The sequence below is a fragment of the Homarus americanus genome, unplaced genomic scaffold, assembly GCF_018991925.1.
Source record: "Homarus americanus isolate GMGI-L3 unplaced genomic scaffold, GMGI_Hamer_2.0 scaffold24260, whole genome shotgun sequence".
NCBI lineage: Eukaryota > Metazoa > Arthropoda > Malacostraca > Decapoda > Nephropidae > Homarus > Homarus americanus.
This window is the reverse complement of record NW_024721079.1, coordinates 1,095,692-1,122,140: the sequence shown is the minus strand read 5'-3', so window position 1 is coordinate 1,122,140 and position 26,449 is coordinate 1,095,692. Positions and strand designations below refer to the sequence as shown.

The 26,449-nt window shown below is 37.8% G+C and overlaps 1 protein-coding gene across 8 annotated transcripts in view; it reads left to right on the top strand.

Annotated features, from left to right (window-relative positions):
- Positions 1-2,394: 2,394 nt before the first annotated feature.
- Positions 2,395-26,449, top strand: part of LOC121861408 (phosphatidate phosphatase LPIN3-like) — a 36,330-nt gene continuing 12,275 nt past the window's right edge. For 4 of the 8 annotated variants that reach the window (XR_006088022.1, XR_006088020.1, XM_042359093.1 and 1 more), the window contains exons 1-16: positions 2,395-2,496; positions 5,741-5,873; positions 7,195-7,301; positions 16,150-16,756; positions 16,907-17,109; positions 17,500-17,672; positions 17,962-18,200; positions 19,283-19,477; positions 20,427-20,571; positions 20,796-21,027; positions 21,266-21,448; positions 22,754-22,807; positions 23,028-23,270; positions 23,706-23,982; positions 24,802-25,028; positions 25,212-25,315. Coding sequence is in view for 6 of the 8 variants with exons in the window: in XM_042359093.1 (XP_042215027.1) it covers positions 5,801-5,873; positions 7,195-7,301; positions 16,150-16,756; positions 16,907-17,109; positions 17,500-17,672; positions 17,962-18,200; positions 19,283-19,477; positions 20,427-20,571; positions 20,796-21,027; positions 21,266-21,448; positions 22,754-22,807; positions 23,028-23,270; positions 23,706-23,982; positions 24,802-25,028; positions 25,212-25,315 (3,062 nt within the window). In the remaining 2 variants the exon portion in view is untranslated. The remainder of the gene's footprint in view (positions 2,497-5,740; positions 5,874-7,194; positions 7,302-16,149; positions 16,757-16,906; positions 17,110-17,499; positions 17,673-17,961; positions 18,201-19,282; positions 19,478-20,426; positions 20,572-20,795; positions 21,028-21,265; positions 21,449-22,753; positions 22,808-23,027; positions 23,271-23,705; positions 23,983-24,801; positions 25,029-25,211; positions 25,316-26,449) is intronic. The other 4 variants (XM_042359092.1, XM_042359091.1, XM_042359095.1 and 1 more) reach the window with 4 other exon arrangements.

Sequence of the window (26,449 nt, the reverse complement as noted above, 5' to 3'; positions counted from 1 at the left end):
AGATCTCAGCTAAATTACTACTACGAACGGGTCGATGACAGTAGCCTGTGGGAAATACAGAGAAGAATGTACTAGCAAGCAACCTTCTGGGTCAGACTAGGGCGTGGCGTGCCAAGTCTAGCTAACTGGCCTTGCCACCCACCTGGGCTACTCTTTGCAATTACGAAATCAACTTTATTTTTATTTTTTGCTGGATTGACCCTATGTTTGTCTGTGAACGATTTGAGACCACACAAAAAATGAGAGAACTAAGCATTTATACGTTGTCATAATAATGTGAAATATCGTACTGCGTGGAATTTAAAACAAGTTCACGATGACATGAGGTACAACGGTAAAAACAATGCTGTGCAACATAACTCAGAAAAATGTATGAGAGTATTTGGCGTCAGGCAAAAGCTGGCTTCGTCTCGTACGATACTCGCACCATCGCCTTGTTTAGTTGCCAGCTAGGATTTTTAATACTGCATACAACAGTAACGTTCACATTAATATTCTGTATTTTTGTCATATATATATATATATATATATATATATATATATATATATATATATATATATATATATATATATATATATATATATATATATATATATATATATATATATATATATATATATATATATATATATATATATATATATGTATATATATTTTTTTTCAATTGTTTTTTGCGTATATATAACCTATATGGATATTAATACTGGGAAGACATTTTTAAACAATGAGAATTATACAGTACATGGGAGCTTATCTAGTGTCGTCACAACCTGTTCAAGGAATGACTCGGAAATCACCCGAGTAAAACCCATCTTGGTGTGTGTGTGTGTGTGTGAATCATAAGCTTACACACAGGAAAATATCATCTCAGATAACGTATTGATAATATTTACACTAATTTGACCAGGACAGTATTATATGCAGACGCAACATATTTTTTATTGTTTTTTGCGAAATTTTGATTATCTTTCAAGCTTAACTGTTATTGAATTTTTTTCGTACTTCGGAGAAACTCACTTGACCATTTTTTTAAGTGCACGCCTGTAACTGAATCACCCTGACGAATATTATATATATTATAAAGCAAGACTTAAGAATATCGCAGGTGCCATGATAATCCATCCTGTCGTCAAGCTGTTTGGGATGTAATGAATGTTCTTAATCAGTTCGATGCTTATATACGGAATAGTAAATGAAAGTTGTGTACTTAATATATGTGTACATTTCGAAAGACAGATTAATAAGTACATTTAATATTAAAATTTAATCTAATCATTATATACTGTGCGGAGATGACTCAGCAAGTTTCCCTACACTTTGTTTCCATAATTATGGAAAGTTGAATTTACACGATAATTATAATCACCTATAAAAAACAAAGGTGTTGTTGTTTTTCCTGTGTCAATTTGGGCGTTATGTAAATTATAAAAAATAATAATAATGACCCAGCCAGTTCTTTTATTTTGCTAAGCCTGTTGAGTGTAGCGAAGCACTTGTATATCATAATTATTTTACGGTTGATTAAACATTTAATGCATGGATAACTCTCTCTCCTCTGAGAGTAAAACGAGAGAAACATTTCTTAATTTTTAATTATAGATGACTAGTGTAAATAAATAACCTAAAGTATGGGCCTAAAATCTTTAGTTGTAAAAGCACAGTACATGTAATACATTAGTACAGCAACATCTGAAATTATAATGCAGTGTCAAAGGTGACACCAGAGAGCGTGTGGGCGGTCCGGCTTCAGCAAGTTCCGCTTTAGCAGCTGACTGTAGCAGTACTGTATATGGACGGTGTCCTCGTGAGGTGAGGTGGAGGGGCATAACAACACTTGCCCGTATTATGGTGAATATTTGCCTTAATTTACTTTTTATTTTAGTTAACGTGATTTTCCTGAATATTAAAGGAAAGGCGTGTGTGTATAGGAAATGTAACTAATATTCATAATAATAACAATAAAAAGGTTTCGCTACTCGGAAATCCGGTGGGTGTCGCACCCGGCTTATCGATCCTTACAGTAACGTTCATGTTTTCTAATTTTGAAGTTGATGTTACCAGTGTAAGGCAATGTAGTGTTTAAAAACTTAAAACACGTTTTACTGCTTATTAACGATGTCCAATGTGTGCAAAGAATGAATCTTCTAGAACAAACTACAATGATATTGTGTGGAAAACTTCACCATTCAGAGTCTTGCTGGTAAAATTAAGTAAATGATGTCTGGTTTTACAAATTATCATAAGAGTTCTTTGAAAAATATTCAAATAGAATGTTTTGGCTTATTATTAAATAGAAAAATAACCTTTGTCCCAAGCGCCGTCTGTAAAATAAATCGAGGTGTATAATAGTCCAGGAGAGGTAACTGGCAACTGAGAGCTGGGACATGAAGCGAGGGCCACTCATCGAGCACATGTTAGCGCAGTGCGTCGAGTACATCGAACGAGCGAGCACTCACGTTTTGGACCTCGTCACATAAAGTACTATTTTATTGATTGTGAGTGAATTTGTGTGCGTTTCTTGACTTAGTGCTGTTAAGGAAGATGTGATGTGTAAATAGAATTAAGAGAATATAACAATTACAAGAACACCAGTGTGCCTTTGTGAAATAAAACTAAGTCTTTGTCTGTCAGTGCAGAACTCGGCCTCATCCCAGCTGATATTGTGGTTGCCAAGCGTGCAAGACTCCCCTCAAAATATTAACTTTAGAAAATCATGTATTTGACTTACGTTGGTTCTATGAATCCAAACGATATTGTTGTCTGGTACATATTCATGGAGAGAACAGATATATCAGAGGTATTACATAACCGCACGTACTGTATGTACATGTAGTTTGTGAAAAGGCGAATTTGAAAGCGAGGCAGAAACTGCGACTGTGTATTGATTTCTGGTTCCTTTAACCCGAGTTACCGGCAAAGTTAAGGTGTGGTCTTGATGTATCGTCAATTCAGCTCTACAAACAAGAAAGCCGGAGTTGTACCATCGCTGGGTTGACAGCTCCCAGGAACAGTAGTAAACAAGAGACTAACCTGATACCAGAGACCGCTTGGCAACTCAAAACCCCCGGGCTTAAAACTCCCAAGTTGCATCATTGGTCATGCAACAAACATGCAGTAACAAGCATTTAGTTTTAAAGTATCTATGAAAATATGCATTTTATTGAGTATTTAGCAGGTGTCGTGCTGGGTCTCAATTGACAGGACGTTAAAAGTGCACTATGGACAACAAATAATAGGCACTTGAATTTTCTAGTTGGGAAATATAAGCCTGACTGGAAATAACACTTTTATTAAGCCATCAACTTTTTAAATTAAAGATTAGCATTGACGCAGCCCAGTTTTCTTGTATATAACGCGAGTCAGTCCTACCTAAAAAAAATCGAAAAGCTTTGTTATTTTTACGAACAAACACGGTAAACATTGAAATTCAGTAATCGGTAAAATCTTGTTAGCAGAGTGTTTGTAGTCAAGTGTGAATAATTAAATATGATTTGTTGGATCATTGTTGACTAGTGAATAGAATTGACAAGAAAGATCGGTTTGTTTTAAGGGCTGCAGCATCCATCTATATACGGGAAAATGAAATATAGCCTAGACAACCTTTCATCACCCCGAGGAATTTGTACGTAACATATCCATTTGGGAAAAAAAATTATATATATATATATATATATATATCACCTCCCTGTAAAATATTATGAAAGTTGTATACTATAAATACTGGAATAATTTAGTAGAGGAAAACTCGACTTGGAGGCGTTGCAGGTGCGGTGTGACGTCCGATGGGATGCAACCTTCGTGGCTATCTGCAGCACTCCTAATTCAAAGATTACGGTTTGACTTACGCTCGATTTGGATGCAAGTGGCATTTAATTATGGATTGGTGTTGAGAGCAGTTATTATTGATTTTCCTATTAACTCGAATGTCTCATTTATCATTTGAATATTTTTTTACCCCTATTATTAGTCACAACGGCAATTATCTCCATTCAGTGCTTATTTAAGGATACAGTACTATGCATTCATCAGGTGATATATTTTCGGTAAATGTAGGTACAGTATATAATGATCCTGCGGAATATTTGGTTGTTTTCCTTAGATAATTTTATGAAACGTATATTAATGCTTACAGGCCTGAATGATTCGGTGGGAGAGCGAGGAAAACTAAATGGAATTCACCTCGGTTACGGCGAGTAGGCACTGTAAAGTGATGAAAGAAAGGAAATTGAACTGTGATTTATGCAAGAACGAACCAAGTTTTGCACAGTAACGTTTTTCGCTAAAAATAAGAATGTTCAGTTTTTTTGTCAGTTAACCGGAAAGTGCGGAAACGCACATCATTTAGTTCATAAATTTTCATTTCCTGTGCGTCGTGAAGAAAACGATGATAATTCCACCTCAAGTAAATACGGATGATCTAAGGAAACCTGTCTTAACATAAACTTGCCTTATTTAACCGATGGTGGAGGCTGGTCCTGGGTATATCGTGAAGAAGTAGCCACACTAAATACGCTCCAGCGAATTGGAGAACCACCGAAGTTGTAAAAATTTTCTTAACTTTATAATTTAAATAACTCCCAAACTAAGCATTTGCCCCAGAAACACAACAGAACAAAATCGAATATTTGTTTTTATTTTAAATGCGAGAATAACTATCCCAAGTATGAAATCGTGTGCGATCCTAAAACGAATATTATCCGAGGAAACTTATTAGTGGAATGTTATGCTAAAGCAGCTGTGCGTCAAATTTGATATACTGTATGTACTAGTAAGAAAAAATGAAAATAAGTAGTATCACTTGACCAGCGGCCACGGGCATCTGGCATTCAGTAATGCGATGGAGGCTATTTTCTTTTAACATCTGCTCAAGGTCTCCCGTTTGACCCTGATAAAGAACACCTGTTACCCAGGAGTGTTCACAAGTACATATATACGTACGCATCATTTATGGTTATATCTTGTTCGGTGGCGGGTATGTATCGTCGTTAGGTACACAAAACTGTATGTATATTTAGTGAGTTATTTTGTGACCACCTGCATCAGAGAGTTAAATGATGCATGTCGTTAAAAAGATTAAACGATAAAACTCGTACCTCACTCCTGCTTGTTTGGTGCGTATTCGTAGCTAGTGATGAGTCATATAGCGACCTGTTTCTGACTAGCTACCACACTTTGCGGTAGGGAGCCGTGAATCGGGCTGTATAACGTAAGTTTAATGACTGTACAGTAGTGTGAAAACAAATGGTTGTCTTTTAATTCTCTTACCTTTGTTTAATTAATATTGATCTTAAGAAAAAATACATCTGTTCTTTCGTATGATATAACCCCCTAGCACTGACCTGCATAATACACATCTGTACCTAGTGTATTATTAGTACAGTATATAAAGTCTGACGGCATATATTAATGACCAGTGTAGTACAGATGTACTGTACAGTATTATTGTGAGTTGGTCAAGAAGTGTTTACATAGCATACTGGCTGTCAGGCTTGTTAAGGTACAGCGCATAATGATTATTTGGCTTTAAGAGTACTGAGTTTTTTATACTAAAGTTTGATTAGATTGCTGTTACTGTGTACTGAATGTGTCGAAAAAAACCAGTATATAGTACAACCAATCTTTCATGTAGAGCTTTTTGAATTGTGTTGGTTCTGATGTAAATAATACATACTGTACATGTAGCTATTACACCTTTGATTGTGGAGTAATATTAACATTTCTTGAATCCTCCCGTGGCAGCTACAGGTTTGAAGTAATTGGGGACAGGCTCCCCTTTGCGTTAACTTAGGCTAGAAGAGCATGAACTACATCGGCAAGTTCATATCCAACTTCAAGGATTTCTACAATGAGATCAACGCTGCTACTTTAACAGGTAAGAAACCGGCCCGTGTGTATTTGTTTGGGGTATTTTAAATTGATAGGGCGTTTGTGGTCTTATATAACATGCACTGGGATCTCCTGCCTTAGCATTCGTTTTTAGGTTGTACGGTTACTCAAAAAACTATATATGATCGATGAATTTCAGAATGAACACTGCGACTCCTGTTGTCTAGGTAGCGTTGTCAAAATCCTTCGTCCGTTGTGTCATATTTGCTCAGTACAATTTGTAAAGATGGGTTTTTGACTGTCTGTACGTAGCCTTAAAGATTTGGTTAAAATGATAGGATAATATTGCGGTTAGTAGCTAGTGTTGGTGTGGACTTGAAGGGCGAGGTGTCTTTGAGCCGATTTGAATGTCGAGTGTTACTGTATACAGGTGATGTAGGTTAGGTACTATCATTGATAAGGGAGATCAATGGAATAGGTTTCTGAATATGGCTTAACGTTTAAAATATAATTATCTTTTTTATAAAGTCTTTAGATGATGAGACATACGGTACATCATCTTAATGCTAATGGCAGTAATAATGTTTTTACAGGTATACTGATCATTACAATAAGCTGGGATTAACTTCATAGCTGTAGTAAAAAAAAAGCATTTATCATAGTTCTTATAGTACCATCATCGGTACTTGATTTACTCAGTTAAAATGTTGATGTTTTAGGCTTATTATCTGGTGAAGTGAGAGTTAAGTGACAACCTGTTAAAGAGAGAAGGTAGTGTACTGTAGACGTAAGAAGAATGTGACGTGTTTGGACTATCGTGTAATGTTATCTCAAAACACGAGCCCTACAGTCAAACACGCAATCGATTCGGTTTCGTAAGGATTCGATAATGTTTATGACCGAGACATGTGCAGTATTCCCTTACACCACCTTCCTCCTCAGACATAAACACACTACCACACGAGTTTCCTTGTATCTCTTCTGCTTTTGTTTCCTTTTTCGTATTTTCACTCTCGTCTTGCCATTCCCTTTCATCTTCCACTGTCTTATTATTTTCTCTATATAATTACTATCATTAAAAGCGAAAGTATATGCGGTAGCTGTTTGGTAAAAAAAAAATTCAAATTGTTAAAATATTTCATGCTGATATAGATTGTTTTTCATCGATGTGATTTGTTTATTTATTTACGTGATGACTGGTTAATTGTGTCCCTGGGAGAGATGTTGGTGTGATGGAAATAGTACACCTTACTCGGTCCACACCTGCCCCCCCCCCCCTCCCTGTGTGTTGACCCCTTTGTTCGTCTACTGGTACTTTTTGTATCCACGTTATCTAATACTGCATTTCTCTTCCCCCCGTGTACCAGGCGCCATCGATGTAGTGGTGGTGCGGCAAGAAGATGGCACCTTCCTCAGCTCCCCGTTCCACGTCCGCTTCGGCAAAATGGGCGTACTTAGGAGCCGGGAAAAAGTGGTAAGTACCCTCCATTAGCTGGCGACCCTTTCTTGGGACCAGTTATAATAGTCGATGAGATCTCTCTCTAGTCTCATGGTGGCGAATATACTTCCTGGTAGAGCGTGATAAGGGTAAGAGGCGTTTCCTATGGACTGACGCACGCTACGGTGAGTCAGGGGCCCGTCTGTCTGTCTCTTGTGCAAGTGAGGACGGGGAGCTCGCCTACTGATGTTATTGATATATTTTATAGTTAAGGGAGGAATGTAGGTGTCTTGAGTCAGTACATCTTTAAGGTCCGTCTGTTTGTGCCGGGCGTGCGGTCCTAACGTCTTCCCTGTCATTCTCTACCCGCGATACGTCACTTATTTGCTGGCGTTATGTGATTGGGAAGAGGCATCAGCTGGGGGTAACTGGTGGTAGGGGTATAGGATCCTGTGTCGGCTGCGGTGAGTCGGTTGTGGCGAGTCAGTAGGCTTGTCCCCACATCCATCTGGTCTCGCTCCCACTAGCCAGCGTGGGGGCAGGATGAACAGTCAGCTAGGGCGAGATAGTTCCCCCTCCAAGGCGTGGCTTCCAGCACCACCTGGGAGGGAACAACACGCCCTGGGGAGCCATCCCGACACCCCTCACCCATAACCTGTTCCGCGTGTACAAGACTCGTTTTGAACCTGCTACTGTTGCTAGGGCTGCTGTTCCCATGCTTCTAAATACTGTAGTTACTTCACCAGCGTTTATAAACTTAAGCTGTTAAGAGGAAGATGAGTATGAACTTGATAGTGGTGTATATTATCAGGTTGAGATCATTGCCCGTCGTCAAGGGATATTCAAGGTCGGGCCTGGCAGGTGAGCGCCACCCACTTATTTCAAGTAACATCAGCGAGGTTATAATTGTAACTCGTCTTACCCACCATTTACTGTATATATACCGGTATTCATATTTGTTCACCCACTTTTCTTTCCTAGTCGCTGTGTTTTCGTTAAATGGACAGCAAATATATTAAAAAATATATTATTGTCTAAAGAAGATGGCAGACGTGTTTTATTGACAACTTCGCTGCGTGCTTGTTGGTAATTTTCTATGCACTCTTGACATGAGGCCGTATTGCCGCTTCCCCCAAAACCAAGAGGCTCCTTCAATCCCTCCACACCAGGACAAAGAGACAAGGAAGCAGTAGAGGGTGTGGCTGGGACAGTGACCCCTTCGGCCCACTATCACACACACAGCAATATATTTGGTAATGATAATCGCCTTGAGTTGATTATTCGTATATCAACGCAGTGATCTTGTCTCGTCTTGATACAGGTTATGAATGTTATATAAATTATACTGTTATTTAAAGCAAGTCGTATACATAGTTGTGCATATCCATGTTTGATGCCTGTTGTACTCCACTTGACAGTTTCAGATACAAAATTGTGTTTTTGGTAAAGAACTGTAATGAATTGACGGTACAGGTAAAAAAAAAATGGCGGTAAGGTTGTGTTAATTTCCTACCCGGCTTGATATTGTTACCACAACTGTCTAGACGGGGGATTTGGTAGTATTGTTGACTGACAGCGAGAAGACAGTTTCCCCTTATTTATATATTTTTAATTTCTCTTCCTTTCTTGTGAGGGAAACATTCGTAGAGGAAATTAGACTGATAATGATTAGCAACAGATCGCCAGACCCTACACTCAACAGAACTATTTATTACATGTACTGTAGAAGGAACAACTGTCTCTAGCATTGGTGGATACATTTACGCCACATGAGGATTTGTATTATATCTTCGTTGTCTTGTTAATATATCAGTGGTTTTCTATGTTGTCCATTGACCTCTGCCTCATCTTATGCATCACAATGTCCCAAATCTTTTTTTAATAAGGTTTCCCTCTTCGCTTAGTGGTATTTACCCATTTCAAGTGCCAACAAGGTACTGTACTGGCAGCTTGTGTTATGTGGTCTACCCTCTTTAGTGCTAACAACGGCGTACCAACTGGCATCCTTGGGTGTTATACAGGTGTTCTTGGCAAGGTAGAGTTAGTTGCCGCAATGAATATGAATTGTTTGCTATTGTAGGTATTTTAACGTGAAAATAACTCCTATCCTGGTGAAGTGATAATGGCAACCAGGTGGGTAGTGTGGTACAGCTTCACAATAAAGCGTGTAAGACCAGTTTTTGTGTGGAGAACGTCGCCATCTCTCACGCGTAGGATGTTGCAAAACGTTGTCAAGCGCGCGTGGTATTGATCATGGCGGGATTTGTTGGTGGTGGGGCGCTTAAAGTGGAGGTGTGGCAACGATCTCTGGAAGACTTCACGGTTAGATGGTCTATAGAACGTGGTTAAAGGTGGCTTAAGTTACGTAGCCTAGCAGCAGTCGTTATTAATTAAATTAAATGAGGACGATAGTACTGTACTTAGCGAGTGTGGGGATCGGCGACACCTGTGCCAAGAGTGCTGTACCTGGGGTTCTTGCCTCTTAGCTATGGAGAGATACAGTTGCCAACAGTATGATTGGATATTAGGTTTTGTCTAGTACTGTAAAATATGTAAGCTGTCCCCCCTGCAAAGAAGCCATGCCTCTGTAGTCACCGAGACAAATAGGCGGGTACTAAGGTCAGTGTCCTTCACACTTGAACTTGCCCAAGAAATCTTAAAAGTTATATTTATGGTAAAACACGAATGTGCTAGCCCTCCTGGTTCTTTCCTATAGATTGTGGTTTTCAGCGACACAAATATACGGATTGATAAACATGGTTTCTGTGGACGGCTGTAATACTGATCAAAATTTAACTGACTGGTCACCCAGTGTAGCGATAATATAGAATTAAGTTCACCGTTTTGCCGAAACTGAAATGGATTCAATTTAATTAGCTCTAATGATTGTCCAAGTTCCCAGCTGCCCGTATTTCGTTGTTTTGGTACTACGTTCTTCCCAAAGCATTTCATGCTGACTTACCACCAGACAGCTGTCCGAACGTTGCCTGACGTACGATCAAAGGGAGATAAGTAGTACTCCTCGGAGAATTCAAACTCGGTACATTATATCCATTGATTATATAAGTGAACTCATCAGCTCGTTAACAGCCGTGTCTTTTCTGTAATGTAGCAGCAGCGATAAGAAGTATTTATGATTGAATATGTCAGTTACCTCAAAAGAAGTAGAAATACCAATATCTTGTATTCCGTCAAGTACAAAATATTAAAATTGAAAATGAGCCTGAATTTGTTTATCGGTGTACCCTTTAACAGTAAAGGACACAAGTTGAAGAAACAAGGTTCACTCATTGAAACAGTTGCTGTAATGCACAGTGAAGATGTGTGAAAGCCGCAGGTGCAGTAGGGAGTGTTAAGCGGTTGTGTTGGGGTCAATAGGACGGGATATCCTGGTCATCCCGCCATTCCGTCTGAAGGACTAACTGGTATATTTAGCTGTGAGTAAGGCTGGTTCGTATTTTCATAGTTGATTGAGTGCTTGTGTTGTGTGTGTGATTTGTTGACCATATTTCGGTGTTCGTGTAACTTTCATTTGTGTGTATTTTTTTTTTGTTATTCCCTTCGTTGCCAGTTTTCTAATGTAGGTGGTGGCACTATCTCTCCATAACAGTAAATGCAATGCTAAAGCAAATATTTTGTAAATGATAAGTAGGTGAACAGTTTTTTTTTAAGGGGGGGGGGAGGAGGGGGGGGGTTGGTTGGTCTGTCTGACTGACTGACTGACTGACTGACGTTAATAGATACTGAGCATCCTTTAACTTTGGACTATTTAAATAGTTGTGAGGTACTTATAAACATCCGATGAGTGGTTTTGTAAGTGTTTTAGATTTGTTTAGTTTATTCATTCTCTACCCAGCGATACGCTTTCAAAGTACCAGGGTGATTTTCACAAGTCATTCTTGAGCTTGTTGGTTGAGCAGAATTAACCCGGGGAAGAAGTGTTGCTCGCCCTTGCTTTCTGATAATATTTTGGGTACTATTTTTGTTTCGGTCATCTTGGGAATTTAGGTTAGGTTACATATAGATCCTGGGTTCTGAGGCGAGGTTAGGTTAGGTTAGGTTAGGTTAGGTTAGGTTAGGTTACATATAGATCCTGGGTTCTGAGGCGAGGTTAGGTTAGGTAGGCTTGGATATCTAAATAACGGTTGATCTCATATGTTGTTTATGTTTGCTTGGAAGGTTCAGGACTTTGCTGTTTGGATGGTGTTTATCAGCGGGTGTTCAGGATGTCACTTTCTTGGCGTAACCTACTTCGTAATGATCATTTTGTATTTCATCCATATCTTGTGTTTATCGAAAAACCTACCGTAGTTTTTGTTGTATATGAATTGGAACATCGTGTTAAAATAGTTAGATTTAGTGTAAACATTAGTACTAATTCTGAATATTCGGGAGTGAATATTACTTTAGTTATTTATCGTGGATTTATAACTTGATATTTACTAGTTACATATGATGTGTAGTAAGTGGATAAGATTCATCGGTACCAGCAACGAGAAGTAGGTGGTGACATATCCATTGGTATTCCCTACTTTCTCACCTTGAGGTCACTAGCGCTCTCTTCCCCACTTACGTCACTATGGAGCGAGCTCAGGTACGCTAGTTTGTCACCCACTGCGATCCCATGATGATCAGCTCTGAGGCCCTTCCGTGGCGTGTCGTTGGTAATATTGCATTGCGTTGCGTTGCGTTGTGGAAGGGGCTACTATCCCATCAGAATAATGATACTAACTTATTGTATACTTTAGTTTAAGGCACTATAGATGGTGTAAGTGAATATACATCCTTTGTGTGTAACAACAACATTTTACTGTCATTTCCACCTTTCTAGTGAGATTAACATGAAATTAATGTAATGATGGAGAAGTTATACCAACGGGACTAACGGACGAAGAGTGTAGTGCCTCGGTGACCGTTACCATCTCTCACCCTCATGCTATTATAACCCAATGAGTGGTAGGGGTTTCTCCTAGCTGAATAACATCGTCTAGTGTTAGCCAGAATAAAATACCCAAGTACGACACTACTCCTTAAAGGTTTAATGCTGCTCACATTGATATCAGTATCTAGCCTCCCCTAATAACCCTAGCTGTTTATTAATGCCCCGTCAACCTCATTATTGGTGTAGTTATGGAGAACTGTTTTGAAAATTTTAATCAACTTGTTATATAAGTGAAATCTTGATAAACCTGTCCAGAGGTGCGCGTGACTAATTTGTCAGTATAGTCGTAGAAGGAAGTACGTGAAGCCATGGTCCATGATCTTCACAGCGTGTGTGGATTACGGCTATACACACTTTCCTTTGTGGTGGCAATGGCGTCTTTTATAGTTACTAGGAGGCGTGGTTTTGGATGACTAGGTGGGCGAGGTACAGTCTCACCCAAAAGTTCGTTAACTCTCCCAGCCAGCTATTGTTGCACTGCCTGCTTCAGATGTTTGAGACTCAGCACCAACCAGAACATGAAATCGATACGAATGAATTTAAAGGTTCGAAGTAACAGACCCAAGTTCATACACCTGAAGCAGACAGTGCAGCAATAGCTGGGTGGGAGAGTTAATCAACTTTTGGGTGAGACTGTACAACACTGGAGGACCAGACTTACTAGTATCTCCTCTATCATCACTCGGGGGTGATTACTTAATGGAAGTACACAGGGAGGTGCCATTGCGCCGACCTTCCTCCTTCTCTCTATATACTGTACTATATCGAATATTTTGTTGTCAACATTTTTGGTAAAAGATGACAGCAATGTTTAAAAAAAAAGATTAATCATATAGTCGACATAAGTCAGTTTACTTGACATATTTGTTGGCGTAATGTTCCAACACTGATGGTGCAAACACTTTCGTGAAATTTTCACATTGTTAATAACAGTTGCCAACATAATGTTGTTAATAACATTTGCCAACATAATGTTACTTACAATATTACGTTGGTGTGGTTCCACATTTGAGAGAAAAAAACTAACTAGTTCTTACACAGTTACACTGGATATATTTTCGATTCCGTATCTACTCTGGGTTAATTAGAGCCTTATGATGAATCCTACTTGAAGTTCCTTGAACTGGTGACGGCAAAAGCTGACCCATTATACCATATGGCATCACAAAAATTTTGACCAAGTCCCAGGTTGCTGATCGGACTTTCTGCCTCATTTACACACAATTGCAGGGTCTCAATTGTTTCTCTTACATGACAACACAACATACGTAAATGTACAATATATCGTTTTTATTAATTTATTTTTTCGTCTTTGTATTTATTTATGGTTATTATTATCCCCCCCGGCCTTGATGTGGGTCAGTGACCTGTGCCCGGGTGGGCTAATCCCCCCCCCCAAAAAAAAAGTATACAGCGTAGCAGTCCCACGCAGTCGTTGTACACGCCCACACTATCACCATGATGGAGCACATCTGTGTAACTTTTACTCGTGGTCTGGGGAACTCTTGATGTTTCAATGTGGACAAAATGAAGAGTTGGTGAGACGTGTGTGTGTGAAAAAAAAATGTGAAAATAAAATAACTTAGTGCTGGTGTTTCATCACCAATAAATTTGGTGTTATCACCAAGTCACTGGCTGGGGTGTAACGGGAGGCCAGAGCAGTGACTGCCACAAAAGTTTCCCATTTTAATCCTCTGGCCGGTATTATGTTTTGTCTTGTGTTTGGTGACCTAGGGAACTGTTCGAGAGAAGAAGAATCAAAGAAGAAAATAGGGACCGGCCTGCAACTAGAATCATGAGCGCCATCTCCTGTATAGTACTGCACTCCCATTTGACGTCATTGCAAACCGCTCTGTTATTATCAAGTTCCTCGTTCTTTTCGGCACAGTACTTACATTTTCACGTTTATTACATCTACCGAGACTTAAAACTTCATTTGAACACTGAAATCCCACTGTAGGAGAAGGTAAAACAATAATGTTATAGTTCATACATTAGTGCATGTGTTTGTGTGAGTGTGGGAGTGAATGGGTTGACTGAGACCTAACCGACCGCGGCAGCTGGGTAGGGGTGTGTAGGCTGGCAGACCAACTGGCGGTGTCAGTGGCTAGTAAGGGTCACCAGGAACTAGGGGTGTGGCAGTATAAAAACTACGAACTAGGATTAATCGTGCAGTGGCTGTCCTCACTCAGCCACACCTATTGTGGTACACATTTTGCGAAGGTCGTTAGCCCCCCCCCCCCTCCTAGCCCATTCCTGTTCATTATGCAAACTGCGTAAAAACAGAAAGTTATATTAAACTTAAAACCTCGTGTTTATTTTTTATAACTTGACTGATCGAAAATCTTTCAATTGTTCAACCTTTTCATCTATTGTATCAAAACATTAGCCTAACGTGGTCAAGTAGAGGGTGAGCCCTTGTCAAACATGATGTAAGTACGACCTGTCGTTTGTTATCCAAGTGAACAGATACAGCCGGAATGTTTCTGACAGGTAGTGATTACTTTATGATATATCCACAGCCGGTATCGAGTATTTTACGGATTTTTAGTTTGGGTCTTGCTTTTGTTGTTGAAAATGAACTTTCAGTTATTGAATGTGTTGTGTAATTAAAATTTCAACAAGCAGATAATAATGATTTGAATGATAGTATGTTAATAAAGAATATATGTGGGCGAAGGAGCAGACAACCAGTTTGGTGTGAGTCAGCAGGACTGGGCGGGGCAAGACCGACCAATATAACAGGTTCAGGACACTTCTTGAGACCGCACTGAACCTTTGTTTCCCTGTACGTATCATGCTCCTCCCTGAACCACTGAGCACACTCACGCTGGACACTACACAAACACTGTCGGCGTCGTCGTCGCAGAATTTCGTAGTACAGAATAGGTGGATAATAATTTTATTAATTGCTGAAAGAGACAGAACATTATCAGAAACGATGATACAACAGGGAAGGTCACGTCTCCAGTAAAGTACAGGTCGATTCGTTTAGGTGGGGACTGGGATATTGGCTGGGTGGGACCAAGCCCCTTGGCAGTCGCTTCTGAGAGTGATCGGTGAGAATATATATTACTTTTATTACTAAAATAGTCTCTTTTTGATTGTGAGGAATATGCTCGTTACTAAAGTCTTATTATTATTATTATTTTTTTTTTTTAAATGCTGAATCTTCAATGCCGGAAGGCAATTGTTTGGGACATATTGTTGACTAAGAAAAAAGAAAGTTTATTTAATGGAAATGTTATCAGTGAGTCCCACTCATTTCTTGTCATACTCATTTACAAGTGTTGTGAGAATCATCCACGTTAACCGCGCCTGTCAGTCTGGGTAGACAAACTGGAAATTTGCTTTAGTGTGTGTGTGTGTGTGTGTGTGTGTGTGTGTGTGTGTGTGTTGTAACTTACGCCCCCTACACACACACACACTCAAAATGCGCATACATGCACAGTGCACAACATACAAACATCACACATACCCATAAACATGTACACTTGTACAAACGTGCACACACATGTACAAACGTGCATACACACGCACACAAACGTGCATACACATGCACACAAACGTGCATACACACGTGCACATACACACTTTTGTTAATATTGAAGAGTAAATACAATAACAATCTTATGTGTAAATGGTTGGGTATCTAATGTCATAACAGTTCGGTAATGTGCAGTCTCCTGGTAATAGTTGCCAGACTGAGGACGCTAGATAAGCATTTCACAGAGATGCCACAAACCACAAAACGTATCATCCACTGTAGCTGGGATAAAAAATGTAGGTAACTACAGTACATACTGTAGTAAGAACCATTTTGAAAACCAAGCACTCTTAAAAAAAACTAAATCTTACCTTATTTAATCTTGGTGATATAAATTTTATTGTACAATATAGTTTGTGATCGATCATGGCATGTAACAAGATTTTTTTTTTCAGGTTGATATTGAGATTAATGGAGAACCGGTAGATATACATATGAAGTTGGGGGAGACCGGGGAAGCATTTTTTGTGGAAGAATTAGAAGATGGGGTGGAGATCAGCCCACTGCTTGGAACCTCCCCTCTACCACCCTCAGTTTTTCAAGAAAAACTCGAATTAGCCAAGGCTGAAGAAGAAGAATCAAAATTGCAAGATTCTGGGGTGGATGAATCTATTTCCTCTTCTTGTATGTTACCAAAGAGCAATGATACTTCAAATGAAACAATTGTTCCTGGAAATCAAGATTTGTCAGAATCTACCTTGCTGTCAGATACACTTGAGAGTGAAGAAGTTACCACTCCCCTGTCAGTTGATGATAAACCTAAGATTGGAAACAGTGAAATAGGAGTAATTCAGAGAGTGAGAAAGCAGAACAGGGGGGAACAAAGGGACTGCCAAACTCAAACTGAGAGTCCTACCATACTTGGTCCCGTGCTTAGGAAGGGCGATGGCTTGACAAAAGGATCTTCTACAAGGTCACTAAATACAGAGATATCAAGTTTCAAGCGCAATGCATTAGTAGAGGGTCAAGGAAGTAAAACAGATGGTGAAGAAACTGTCAAGGGTAAGTGCCTTTATTATTTCATAATTTAAGAGAAATACCTCTAGCTGTCAAATAATAGAAAATAATTAATTAAAAAGAATAATATTCATATTTTTAGAGAAGTAACTATTTATTTCAAGGAATGTCTTTATCTTAATCTATTGTCTACAGTGAGCAAGAGTAATCGTCGTAAACGTAAGAAGCGCTGCAATGGCAAGAAACAGCGACCAAAGAGTTCAGGGAGCCAGTCGAGTGATACTTCAACTACAAGTGAAGTAGCGGATCTTACAGCCGTCTTGCCTCGAGGGACTGTACCTCGAGTTACAAACCAGGAGGGCATTTTTGTAATGGATGATATAGAGTCAACTGATAAGGTGAGAAAATTGCTTACTTGTTCATTATTAGCCACTAATAAGTCCCGTAGTCAGTGGTGTTTGGGTTATGATTTATATATGATTTATGATTATGTTGATTTTTTATTTATTTTTATTTTTTCTCGGTTAAGTTTGGATAAAACCTTAAACTGACATTTAATTTCCTTTGGTAAGGCTTTATTTTTTATTTTATTTTGTGTTTTCGTTAAGTATGTCAGTAGTTTTAGGAATGAGCTATAAGCATTTACCAAAGGAATTACTCGTTCAGTTTAAGGCCTCTTCCTGAATTTCCATTTTCTTTTGGTCACACCAAAGTTTTTGTCCTCTAGTTGCTTGTACAGTACAGTATTTGAAAATCTATATAGCGCCATTATTTCAATTTTCTGTCAGTCTGGTCCAAGCTCGTCTTCTCCCACCACTAACATGGCGCAGTCCACTTCATTGCCGTTGCTGCGTGAAAAATCCCAGGATGAAGTAGTAGTCGAGTGGAGCGGGTCTCTCTCGCGATCAATGGGTCCAGATTTCCATCCCTTCAGTGACACGGACCTTAGTCCTCCCCCAAGGTCAGTGTGCTTAGCTAACCCTCTACTATGTTCAATTAATAAGTTATAAATGCTTCTAACTGTAGTCAATGTGAATAATTATTAATACTTTAGTTAGTACTGTATGTATATATAACTTTAAGACTACAGATCTCATAGGAGAGATTAACTCACTTTTGAAACTTGCTTAAACCCACACTACAGTACATAATTATACTGCACAGAACACAGATCTCATTTGGTTTAAATATGCTAGCAATATATTTATAGCTGAAAAACTTTCTTTAAATTTCACACTTTGGTTCTGCAGCCCTTCCAACTCAAGACCACCAACTCCAATCAAATCTGACACAGAGTATGAGGTAGAAAGACAACGAGAAGATTTTGCTGATTGTTCATCTCAGACAGATGAAAATAAGTGGTGCTGGATGTGGGGAGAATTGCCAACACCACCTCCTAAGACGCCAACACGGATAACCAACTCTAAGTCGGATTCTTCTGCTGGAAAGGTAGAAAATGATAAAATGGGCAAGACCATTAAAGATGAAGGTAATTCTTGTGTACATCATATGTATTTATGTGGTGCTTTATGGTAATCATATTAAGTTTATTTTATAAGGACTTACAATTTCTTCCAACTTGTTGGAGGATACATTATGGTGTTTCCTTGTTTATGTCCTCCATTAAATTTAATCATTTCTGATTAATAACAAGTGACCTATTGGGGATTTGTTAAGGTTAAAATAAATTGATGGTACAGTACTTTAGTTATTAGAAGTATCTTAGATTTGGGAGGCCTAATTGTTACTCACGGTTTGTCTCACATTATTAAGTTATTGAATATTTTTTTTGTGTGTGTCAAAGGCAGGTGTAAACATTGTCTTTAAGAGAAATTAGTTCTGTCAGTGAGCTGTAAGTTACTGTACAGTACAGTATACGTATATAATTAAGGTACCTTCCCTCCCCATCGTAATTTATTGGATCTCTGACACCTACTGTCTGCATTTGAAACAGGACATTGGTGCATATGGTATTACTCAAAGCTTCAGAATGACAGTTTCAGTATCTATAAGACCAAATAAACATTATTGAGGCACCATGTCTCTTAAGTTTAATTGGATCGTGATTGAAAGGGCGTCAAAATTTGCAAGCTGTTAAAGCAAGAGGATTTATTTAGTGGTATTCAGCCAGCTGCTGACTTGAATCTGCTCATCACCAAAATAATGTCATTTGCTTAAATAAATTTTTCTAATGTTATGAATTATGTAAAAGGAACTTTCCTGCTTTTCCTTTGTAGTTATATAAAACAAATTCGTTTTCTCAAAAATGGAAATCCTGCAAGCATCAGAAAACCTTGAAATAGTAGTTTATCAGTGTGGTTATCACTAAATATAAATTATTTTTATCGCATACATACAGCAGTTGTTAGTTTTGAAGTTAATTTAATAATGTGACAAGACCATAGCTACTTAGATTTTTTGCATTAATTGTTTACACGTGTGTAATGTGTATGTTTTTGTCCAGTCATTACAACTGTAGAAATTTATGTTTGGGAAGTAGCTATTTGCCTCTCCCTCTTTCTGATGTTCTTGTGTACAATGTTGTAGCATGTATGGGCTTGTTTCCTCTAGATGATGAGCGATCTGTGTTGAGCAGTATGTTTAGCTTCATGCGGGCCACTAAGAAGGCACGGCACAACCCAGAGAGTGAGGGCATTTACCTTGATGATCTCAACTTGGAAGAACTTGACCCTGAGGTGGCTGCCTTGTATTTTCCTCGTAACTTCAAAGTTCCAGAGAAGCGGGGCTACAACAGCTACTCCACTGGTATGGCTGTGAAGCATTAATAACCATTAGAAATCCACAACACTTCAAATACAAAACTACAGTAGAACAGTAAAACCTGATTTTGCAGATTCACATGTGTAGAATTTGGGTTTATGTGGAAAACTTGCCGAATAAAGGTACACTAGATAGAAAATTTGAAACTCGACTTAAATTAATGTCCCACCACTCACAGCAGCATACCTTGTTTGGTGAGTACTGGTACTACTTCTAACTCATACAGTAACACCACCATTATGACAGTACAGTACTACCCTTTAGTATTTTACTGTAAAAAAAAAAAAAAATTGCATACACTTGAATTTTACAGATGTGGAAAAGGATTTTCCTCGTGTGATCTGCATAAGTGATGTTTTACTGATAAAGTATTTGTGACGTTTTTAGTGTGGTGTAGCTAATGGTTGAATTCTTAACTAATTTTCCAAATTTTGTAAGGCTGAAACTGTATTTAAGAAAATATAATTAGTGGTTATTTGTACCATTATCACTTATATGTTATATTGCTTTATTTTATTGCTCTTCTGTAGATCCTTAGATATTAGCACTGAAGTATTGCTTTTATTTATTAGATATGGAATATTGTATTGAATAATCATCAAGGGGAGTTGAAGGACTAGTGTTGTGTGTTTACAGTACAGTATTGGGTTACCAGAGAGAGGAGTGGATATTGATGTTGCAACTGCAGTTAATTTAGCAACTGTTTCATTCACCATTAAAATATCTGCAAATTCTGCATACAATATTTTGAAATTGAAAAGAATAAGACTGATTTTGACTAATTATGATTTTGTTTAATTAAAGTGTAAGATGATACATTACTGTTGTGCTGAAAAGGGACTAAGGCATGGCATATGTGGTTATGTGCTGTATGTATAGATTAACTAGATTACTGTTGTAAATTAAAGTCTCACAATAGCATCTTGTACTACAGGTGCTCCCAAGGATGAGGATGCAGAGTCTGGTAATGGGCCTTCATTACCCCAGTCACCTCATAGTGTGGAAGGAGCCATTGGTGGCCCCAAGATATGCAGTGACTCAGACTTTGAAGACTCAAGGCATCCCATTTTTGATTATAAGTAAGTTCATTCTGGCTTGACTGAAGTTATATTTCACTAACATCTCACTGATTAGATACAGTTATTTATCTATACCGTAAAAAATACAGTACCCCGGTATTTAGATAATACAGTAATTTTTAATCGACTTTAGTAGAAATTTTCATGTTTATTGATTTGAGTTACATTCATAGAAACTAATTCACTTTTATTTTTAATTATTTTTTTTTATTTTTTAAACTTAGGGGCTACCATGATATCGCCTTCTCACTGTGTGGACGTCTTCATGAGTATGAGGGGAACTTTCCTGAGAGCCTCTTTCTACAGAGTCTTGTAACCTATGATGATTTTTGTGAGAATCCACAAATTCTAGACAATCCTGACCTAGTAGTGAGGTTTGGTGGAAAGTACCTCAACTGGAATGCGGCTTCTCCTCAGATCCTCTCCCTGGTCCTGTTCCAGCGATCAGTCCCACAGGTGTGTGTGTAGGGAATTCTTTTGAAGTGAAAAAATGTTTTGGCAAGAAATTGTGGCATTGATTTTCATAGGAATAAAATTCAGAAAATTATTATATTCATACTCAGTGAGAACACCCTTTAGAAATGGTGGTTTAGCATATCCACATACACTAATTATGCTGTTTCTTAAATAATATTGACCATTGTAGACATATGCACCCAGGGAAAGTTGAGAACAAAGTTTATTTTTTCCCCAGAAATTAGCAGATGAACTTGGCAAGGAACACATGCCCAAGAAGGAAACCAGAAAACGTTCAGAATCAAAGGGTTACTCTTGGTTTTCATCTTGGAGGCGTAATAACCAGACTGAAGACTTAGAAAACAACAAGGATGCCAAGAACGATTCTGAGAAAAACGTAACCTCTGACGGTACTATGGAGGTAAGAACACCTTGAGGCTTACAGAATGATTAGTACATATTGTGGAGTTATGGTGATGGTACAACTGAGGTTTCCTTTATACACTATAAATACTTTGATAGGATTTAAGACTAGTTAAGAAGTGATGAAAAGGCCTAAGGGTAGTACAGAAGAAGGATTATTTTAGTATACCTTAAATATTATATGATACAGTACAGTACTTAATTAAAGATTTGGTGATTATTTTTATAGTAACATTATGACCAAAGGAAATTAGTGTGTGTTTGTGAAGAATGTACTGTATCATTCTTCTAAGCTTTTTTGTTATGTTTACTGCTGAGTAGACAAAAATGAGCACATAGTTATTCCTTTGTTAGTTATCATTCATTGTTACTGGACTTGTGTAGTCTGTATGTTATTCAGCGGTCCTCCCTTCCACTGGTCTGATTGGGTGATTGGGGAAATAAAATGTTTCAAATACATACAGGTGTTGGTGAATGAGTCGGGAAGTGTGTGTAGTAGACAGTTGACTGTGAATATGAAGGAAAGTTAAGTGATGAAGATTAATAAATAAATAAATAAGTAAATAAGGGAGACTAAGAAGTAAATATTGGCTCAAGTGAAAATAAAATAGTGGAAGTAGAGAAGAATGTTTCTGATACAGTATCGAGAAGTGGATGTATTTACAGTTGTAATAATGAGACTTAGAGCACAGAGAAACAGAAATAAAAAAGAAATGTGATATATAGAATGAGAAATATAAGAGAGAGGTGGCAGAGATGGGTATGAACGGGAGTGGAGGAGTTGACATTATTATATAGGTGTAAAGCATAGACTTGGAATGCATAGAGGAAGGAGCATATTAGGAGCAACGTAAGTGACATGATTGAGAGCAACGTAGGCAGGGCAAATAGAAGGTAAAGAAAAATAAAATCAACAATAAGAGGTCAAAGCTACAGTCAGACACACCAGATTTGGGGCTTCTGGAAGAGAGATGCCATGACAGAACATGTCTTTTACATTAGTTATAATAAATGACTGAATGAAGGGGGAAGGTTTGTGTGTGTATTTACTCATAACCAGCTACCCACCATTATGAAGAAAGGCTTGAAAGAGTAACACACTCACACACATACAAATTTCAATGTCTGTTTGGTTAACTGCATGATGTTATTTGATAATATTGTGCAATAGATGTGATGATCAACAATTTGTTCTATAGCAGTAATTGTCCGTCAACCTGTGTTTCCTGTCATATACAACACGAATCATTGGGCATCCTGATATGCCTTCAACTCAAACTTGGTCATTTCCTACTAATTCCAGACTACCCAACTATGTATCCAGAATCTTCTTCTCCCAAGATTTTGCAATCTTGAGGTATTTGTATCATATTTCCATTTACATGTACTGTACATTACACATCTTCCCTGTCTCACTCCAAGTCTTTTTTGTTTTATTGAATTACAAGTTAAAAACATTTATGTATTATAATAAAATTGCTTTCTAATGGTAACATTATTTGACTTTAGAACTGCATGTATCCCTTATCTTGAGATCATTTTTTCATGGCATGTCTTATTGATTCTGTCCTTCATAGCTCCACCAAGGAACTCCAACCTCAGGATCAGAAGGAATCACCAATATCTCTGATTCCAACGTTATTGAAGTGACTGCAGCCGAGACACAAACCAGTTTACCCGGAACTCCTAGGAAGAAGGGAGTTCACAGTCACAAACCAGGAACAGATTCGTCAGAGTCCGAGGACCTAGAAGATGGAAAGGAGAGAAAATTCCACGGAGAACGTTTCAAGAAGAGTTTAAGGCTGTCCTCTGACCAGATTGTAAGTTTACCGAGTCATTACAGAGCAAACTATGAATAGTATTTTTGAACACACATGTGTGTAATCAAAAAGACAAAAGGAAGCAAGAATGAAATAATGTTGGAACTCTTGTTACTATTAGTACAGGGGTTAGGAGTGAGTGAGAGCAAGTGCATGTAGTGTACAGTACAGTATTGTACTCCTCCTTCCCTGCTGTAGATATACCTGTATAATAGTCCTTTTTAGAATGAGTGGAAAATCGTTTGTCACTGTAAGAATGAGTATACAGATAAGAATGTACTGTTATTTAATGGTACAGTATTTTTTTTTTTTGCTTTAAGATTACAGTATTGTCTTGAAAATTTAGGGTCAAGAAATGTTTTTAATTTTGAAAAGATTTTCCATGTTAAAGAAGACTTGGAGTTTTAAATTGTCATCTTGAAATTTCCCTACCAGACCCAACTAAACCTTCGGGAGGGTAGCAACGAGGCACTCTTCTCGGTAACAACAGCTTACCAAGGAACCACTCGCTGCAAGTGTCACATCTTCTTGTGGAATTTCAAGGATAAGATTGTTGTGTCAGATATTGATGGCACCATCACCAAGTCAGATGTGTTGGGTCATCTTTTACCAATCCTGGGTAAAGATTGGGCCCAAAGTGGTGTTGCTCAACTCTTCACAAAGATTAAGAACAATGGTTATCACTTCCTCTACCTCTCAGCCAGGGCTATAGGTGAGCATCTTTTTATCTGTACTTCCTCTCAGAGGTAAGATTTATTTTTGTCAGTCAAAATATATTAGGAAGACATTTTTCCCCTCTCATCTTGTGGTAAATCTGTGCATAAATGAAATTCTATATCTCCATAACTTTATTTTCAATATCCCGTGTATTTGTTTTCTGAAACAAAACTGATGCTGTCTTACTTTTTTGAAGTAAGTAGCAAATGCTTATCATCCACAGTAGTCATATGAGCCTGCAGATTGATAGGTACTGGTGGATGTTTTAAGCATAACTTTTGAATCTTGGACAGTGAAGTCTGGAGATAATGGTGACATATTTGAGGAATGTTTCTATGTCACTTGCTTTTAAAACAAAAGTGATGTAGATGATGTTAGACATACGTATAGTACTAATTGAACCCTTACAGTACTTGTATATTTAGTGTTTCAATACCTAACAAGCATTCATGCCTATGAAACCATCACTGCCTACCTCCAAGATCACCCCTCATGGTCACACAGTCCTGTTAACTGTGAATTTATTTAGGGTTAATACCAAATCATTTTCATTCATTAACAAATTGCCACTGTAGGCAGCATCTAGAAGTGTCCACCAGCATCTTGCCCTGTGTGATACTATGATGAGACATTTGCACAATTGCTTATTCTTATTTGTGTTCCATAGTTATATTTACTCAATAATATTATACCCACTTTATATCACGTAAAAAATGTGTTCCTTAATACATTTGTCACATTATAGGAGAATCAACTGTAGTGTAGTTTTGGGTTTTATCTTGAATATATTGAATTGTATTGTTGATTTTTGCAGGTCAAGCACGCATTACCCGTGATTATCTACGATCCATCAAACAGGGTGATCTCTCATTACCTGACGGTCCTCTTCTTTTGAACCCAACCTCATTAGTTCAAGCCTTCCACCGTGAAGTCATTGAGAAGAAGCCAGAAGAATTTAAGAAATCATGTTTGAGAGATATTCAGGCTCTTTATCCCTCAGATAAAAATCCATTTTATTCTGGATATGGAAACAAAATCAACGTAAGGAGAAAGTTTATTTTGCAATATTATCACTACAAAATCATATAACTGGGTTAGAAGTTAAGTTGTTTCATTCACTGTGTGAACAAAGTGTTGAGAAAAGTCTTATGTAATTGGAATTAACTTGTGTTTTGTTTTCATCTATTATTCATACATAAATTAGTGATAACTGACCCCTTACAGGATGTTTGGGCATATCGAGCTGTAGGGATTCCAATTTCTCGAATCTTCACGATTAATCATCGAGGTGAACTGAAGCACGAGCTCACACAGACATTCCAGTCCTCGTAAGTATTGCAACATGATTTTTTGTTTTAGATTATAGCATATTTCCTCTTGGATACTCTATTATTCTTAAAGAAACTCTAGTAAATATCTTTAATAAATTATGAGTTGGTCAGTACGAGTCACTCTTAAAGAAAAAGACATATCGGAAGAGTAACTCCGCCAGAAATAAGAAAGAGTGTCGTCCCAGAAGAAAGTAATATGTAAATATATGTATTGTTTGTGTACTGTACTGTGTAGTATATCAACACTCTAAGAATTGTATTTGTATCATATTTTTGTTAATACAAATTGGTTCATATTTAATAGTGAATGTTTCTCATATTCATGGTAATTATAGTGCTGCTGTTGTGGTGTTCAGTGAAGATATCTCACCTCCTTTTACCTCTTTATATATATAGGTATAATGGTTGTCTTCTATATTTAAATCTATGCACTTTTGACTTCTATTGAATTTTTGTTGATCATGACATTGGAGTGGTTTTATTTTGTTAGCATATTTTTGTCTGGAATTTCCTCTTCTGGAGTTTCAAACCATCATTATATTGCGGGTGGTGTTAGGTCTTCATGTTAGGTGAAGGTTTTAGTTCTATACAGGATATGGGTTAGTGTACTTTGTAGGCCTAACTTTCTGATTTATTCTATGCCAATGCAAGAAATAGCTCGTAAGTGATATTGACAGATTTATAAGAATAAAGAGAAAGCTTTATAATTATTATTGAGGAGGCCTTGTAAATACTACTGTTTCAAGTTTGTTGTTGTGTAACTCCAATTAAGATTATTCTTTGGTAAAACAAAACAAAAACAGAGTTGTACCTTTCCTCTTTGCCACTTTTTATTAAGATTCAGTGTTGATGGGAATGAGATTCAAAGAAGTTAGAAAAAGATGATAAAAGAATTATTAATTGGGGAAAAAGAATGTCTGAAAGATTTAAAGAATGATTGAGATCAATGTGTTTTGTGTAAGTGAGGGTGAAGTCAGTGGAATAGAGGAGAAATGGGAGCATTGTGAAGAAAATCTGTCCTAAAATTTCTAACACTGCATTTGTGGGCACATGAAAATGATGATAAGAAATAAGAAAAGGGGGCATTGGATGAGTTGCTGGAACTGTTAATTAAGAAGTAGAGAAGTGTAT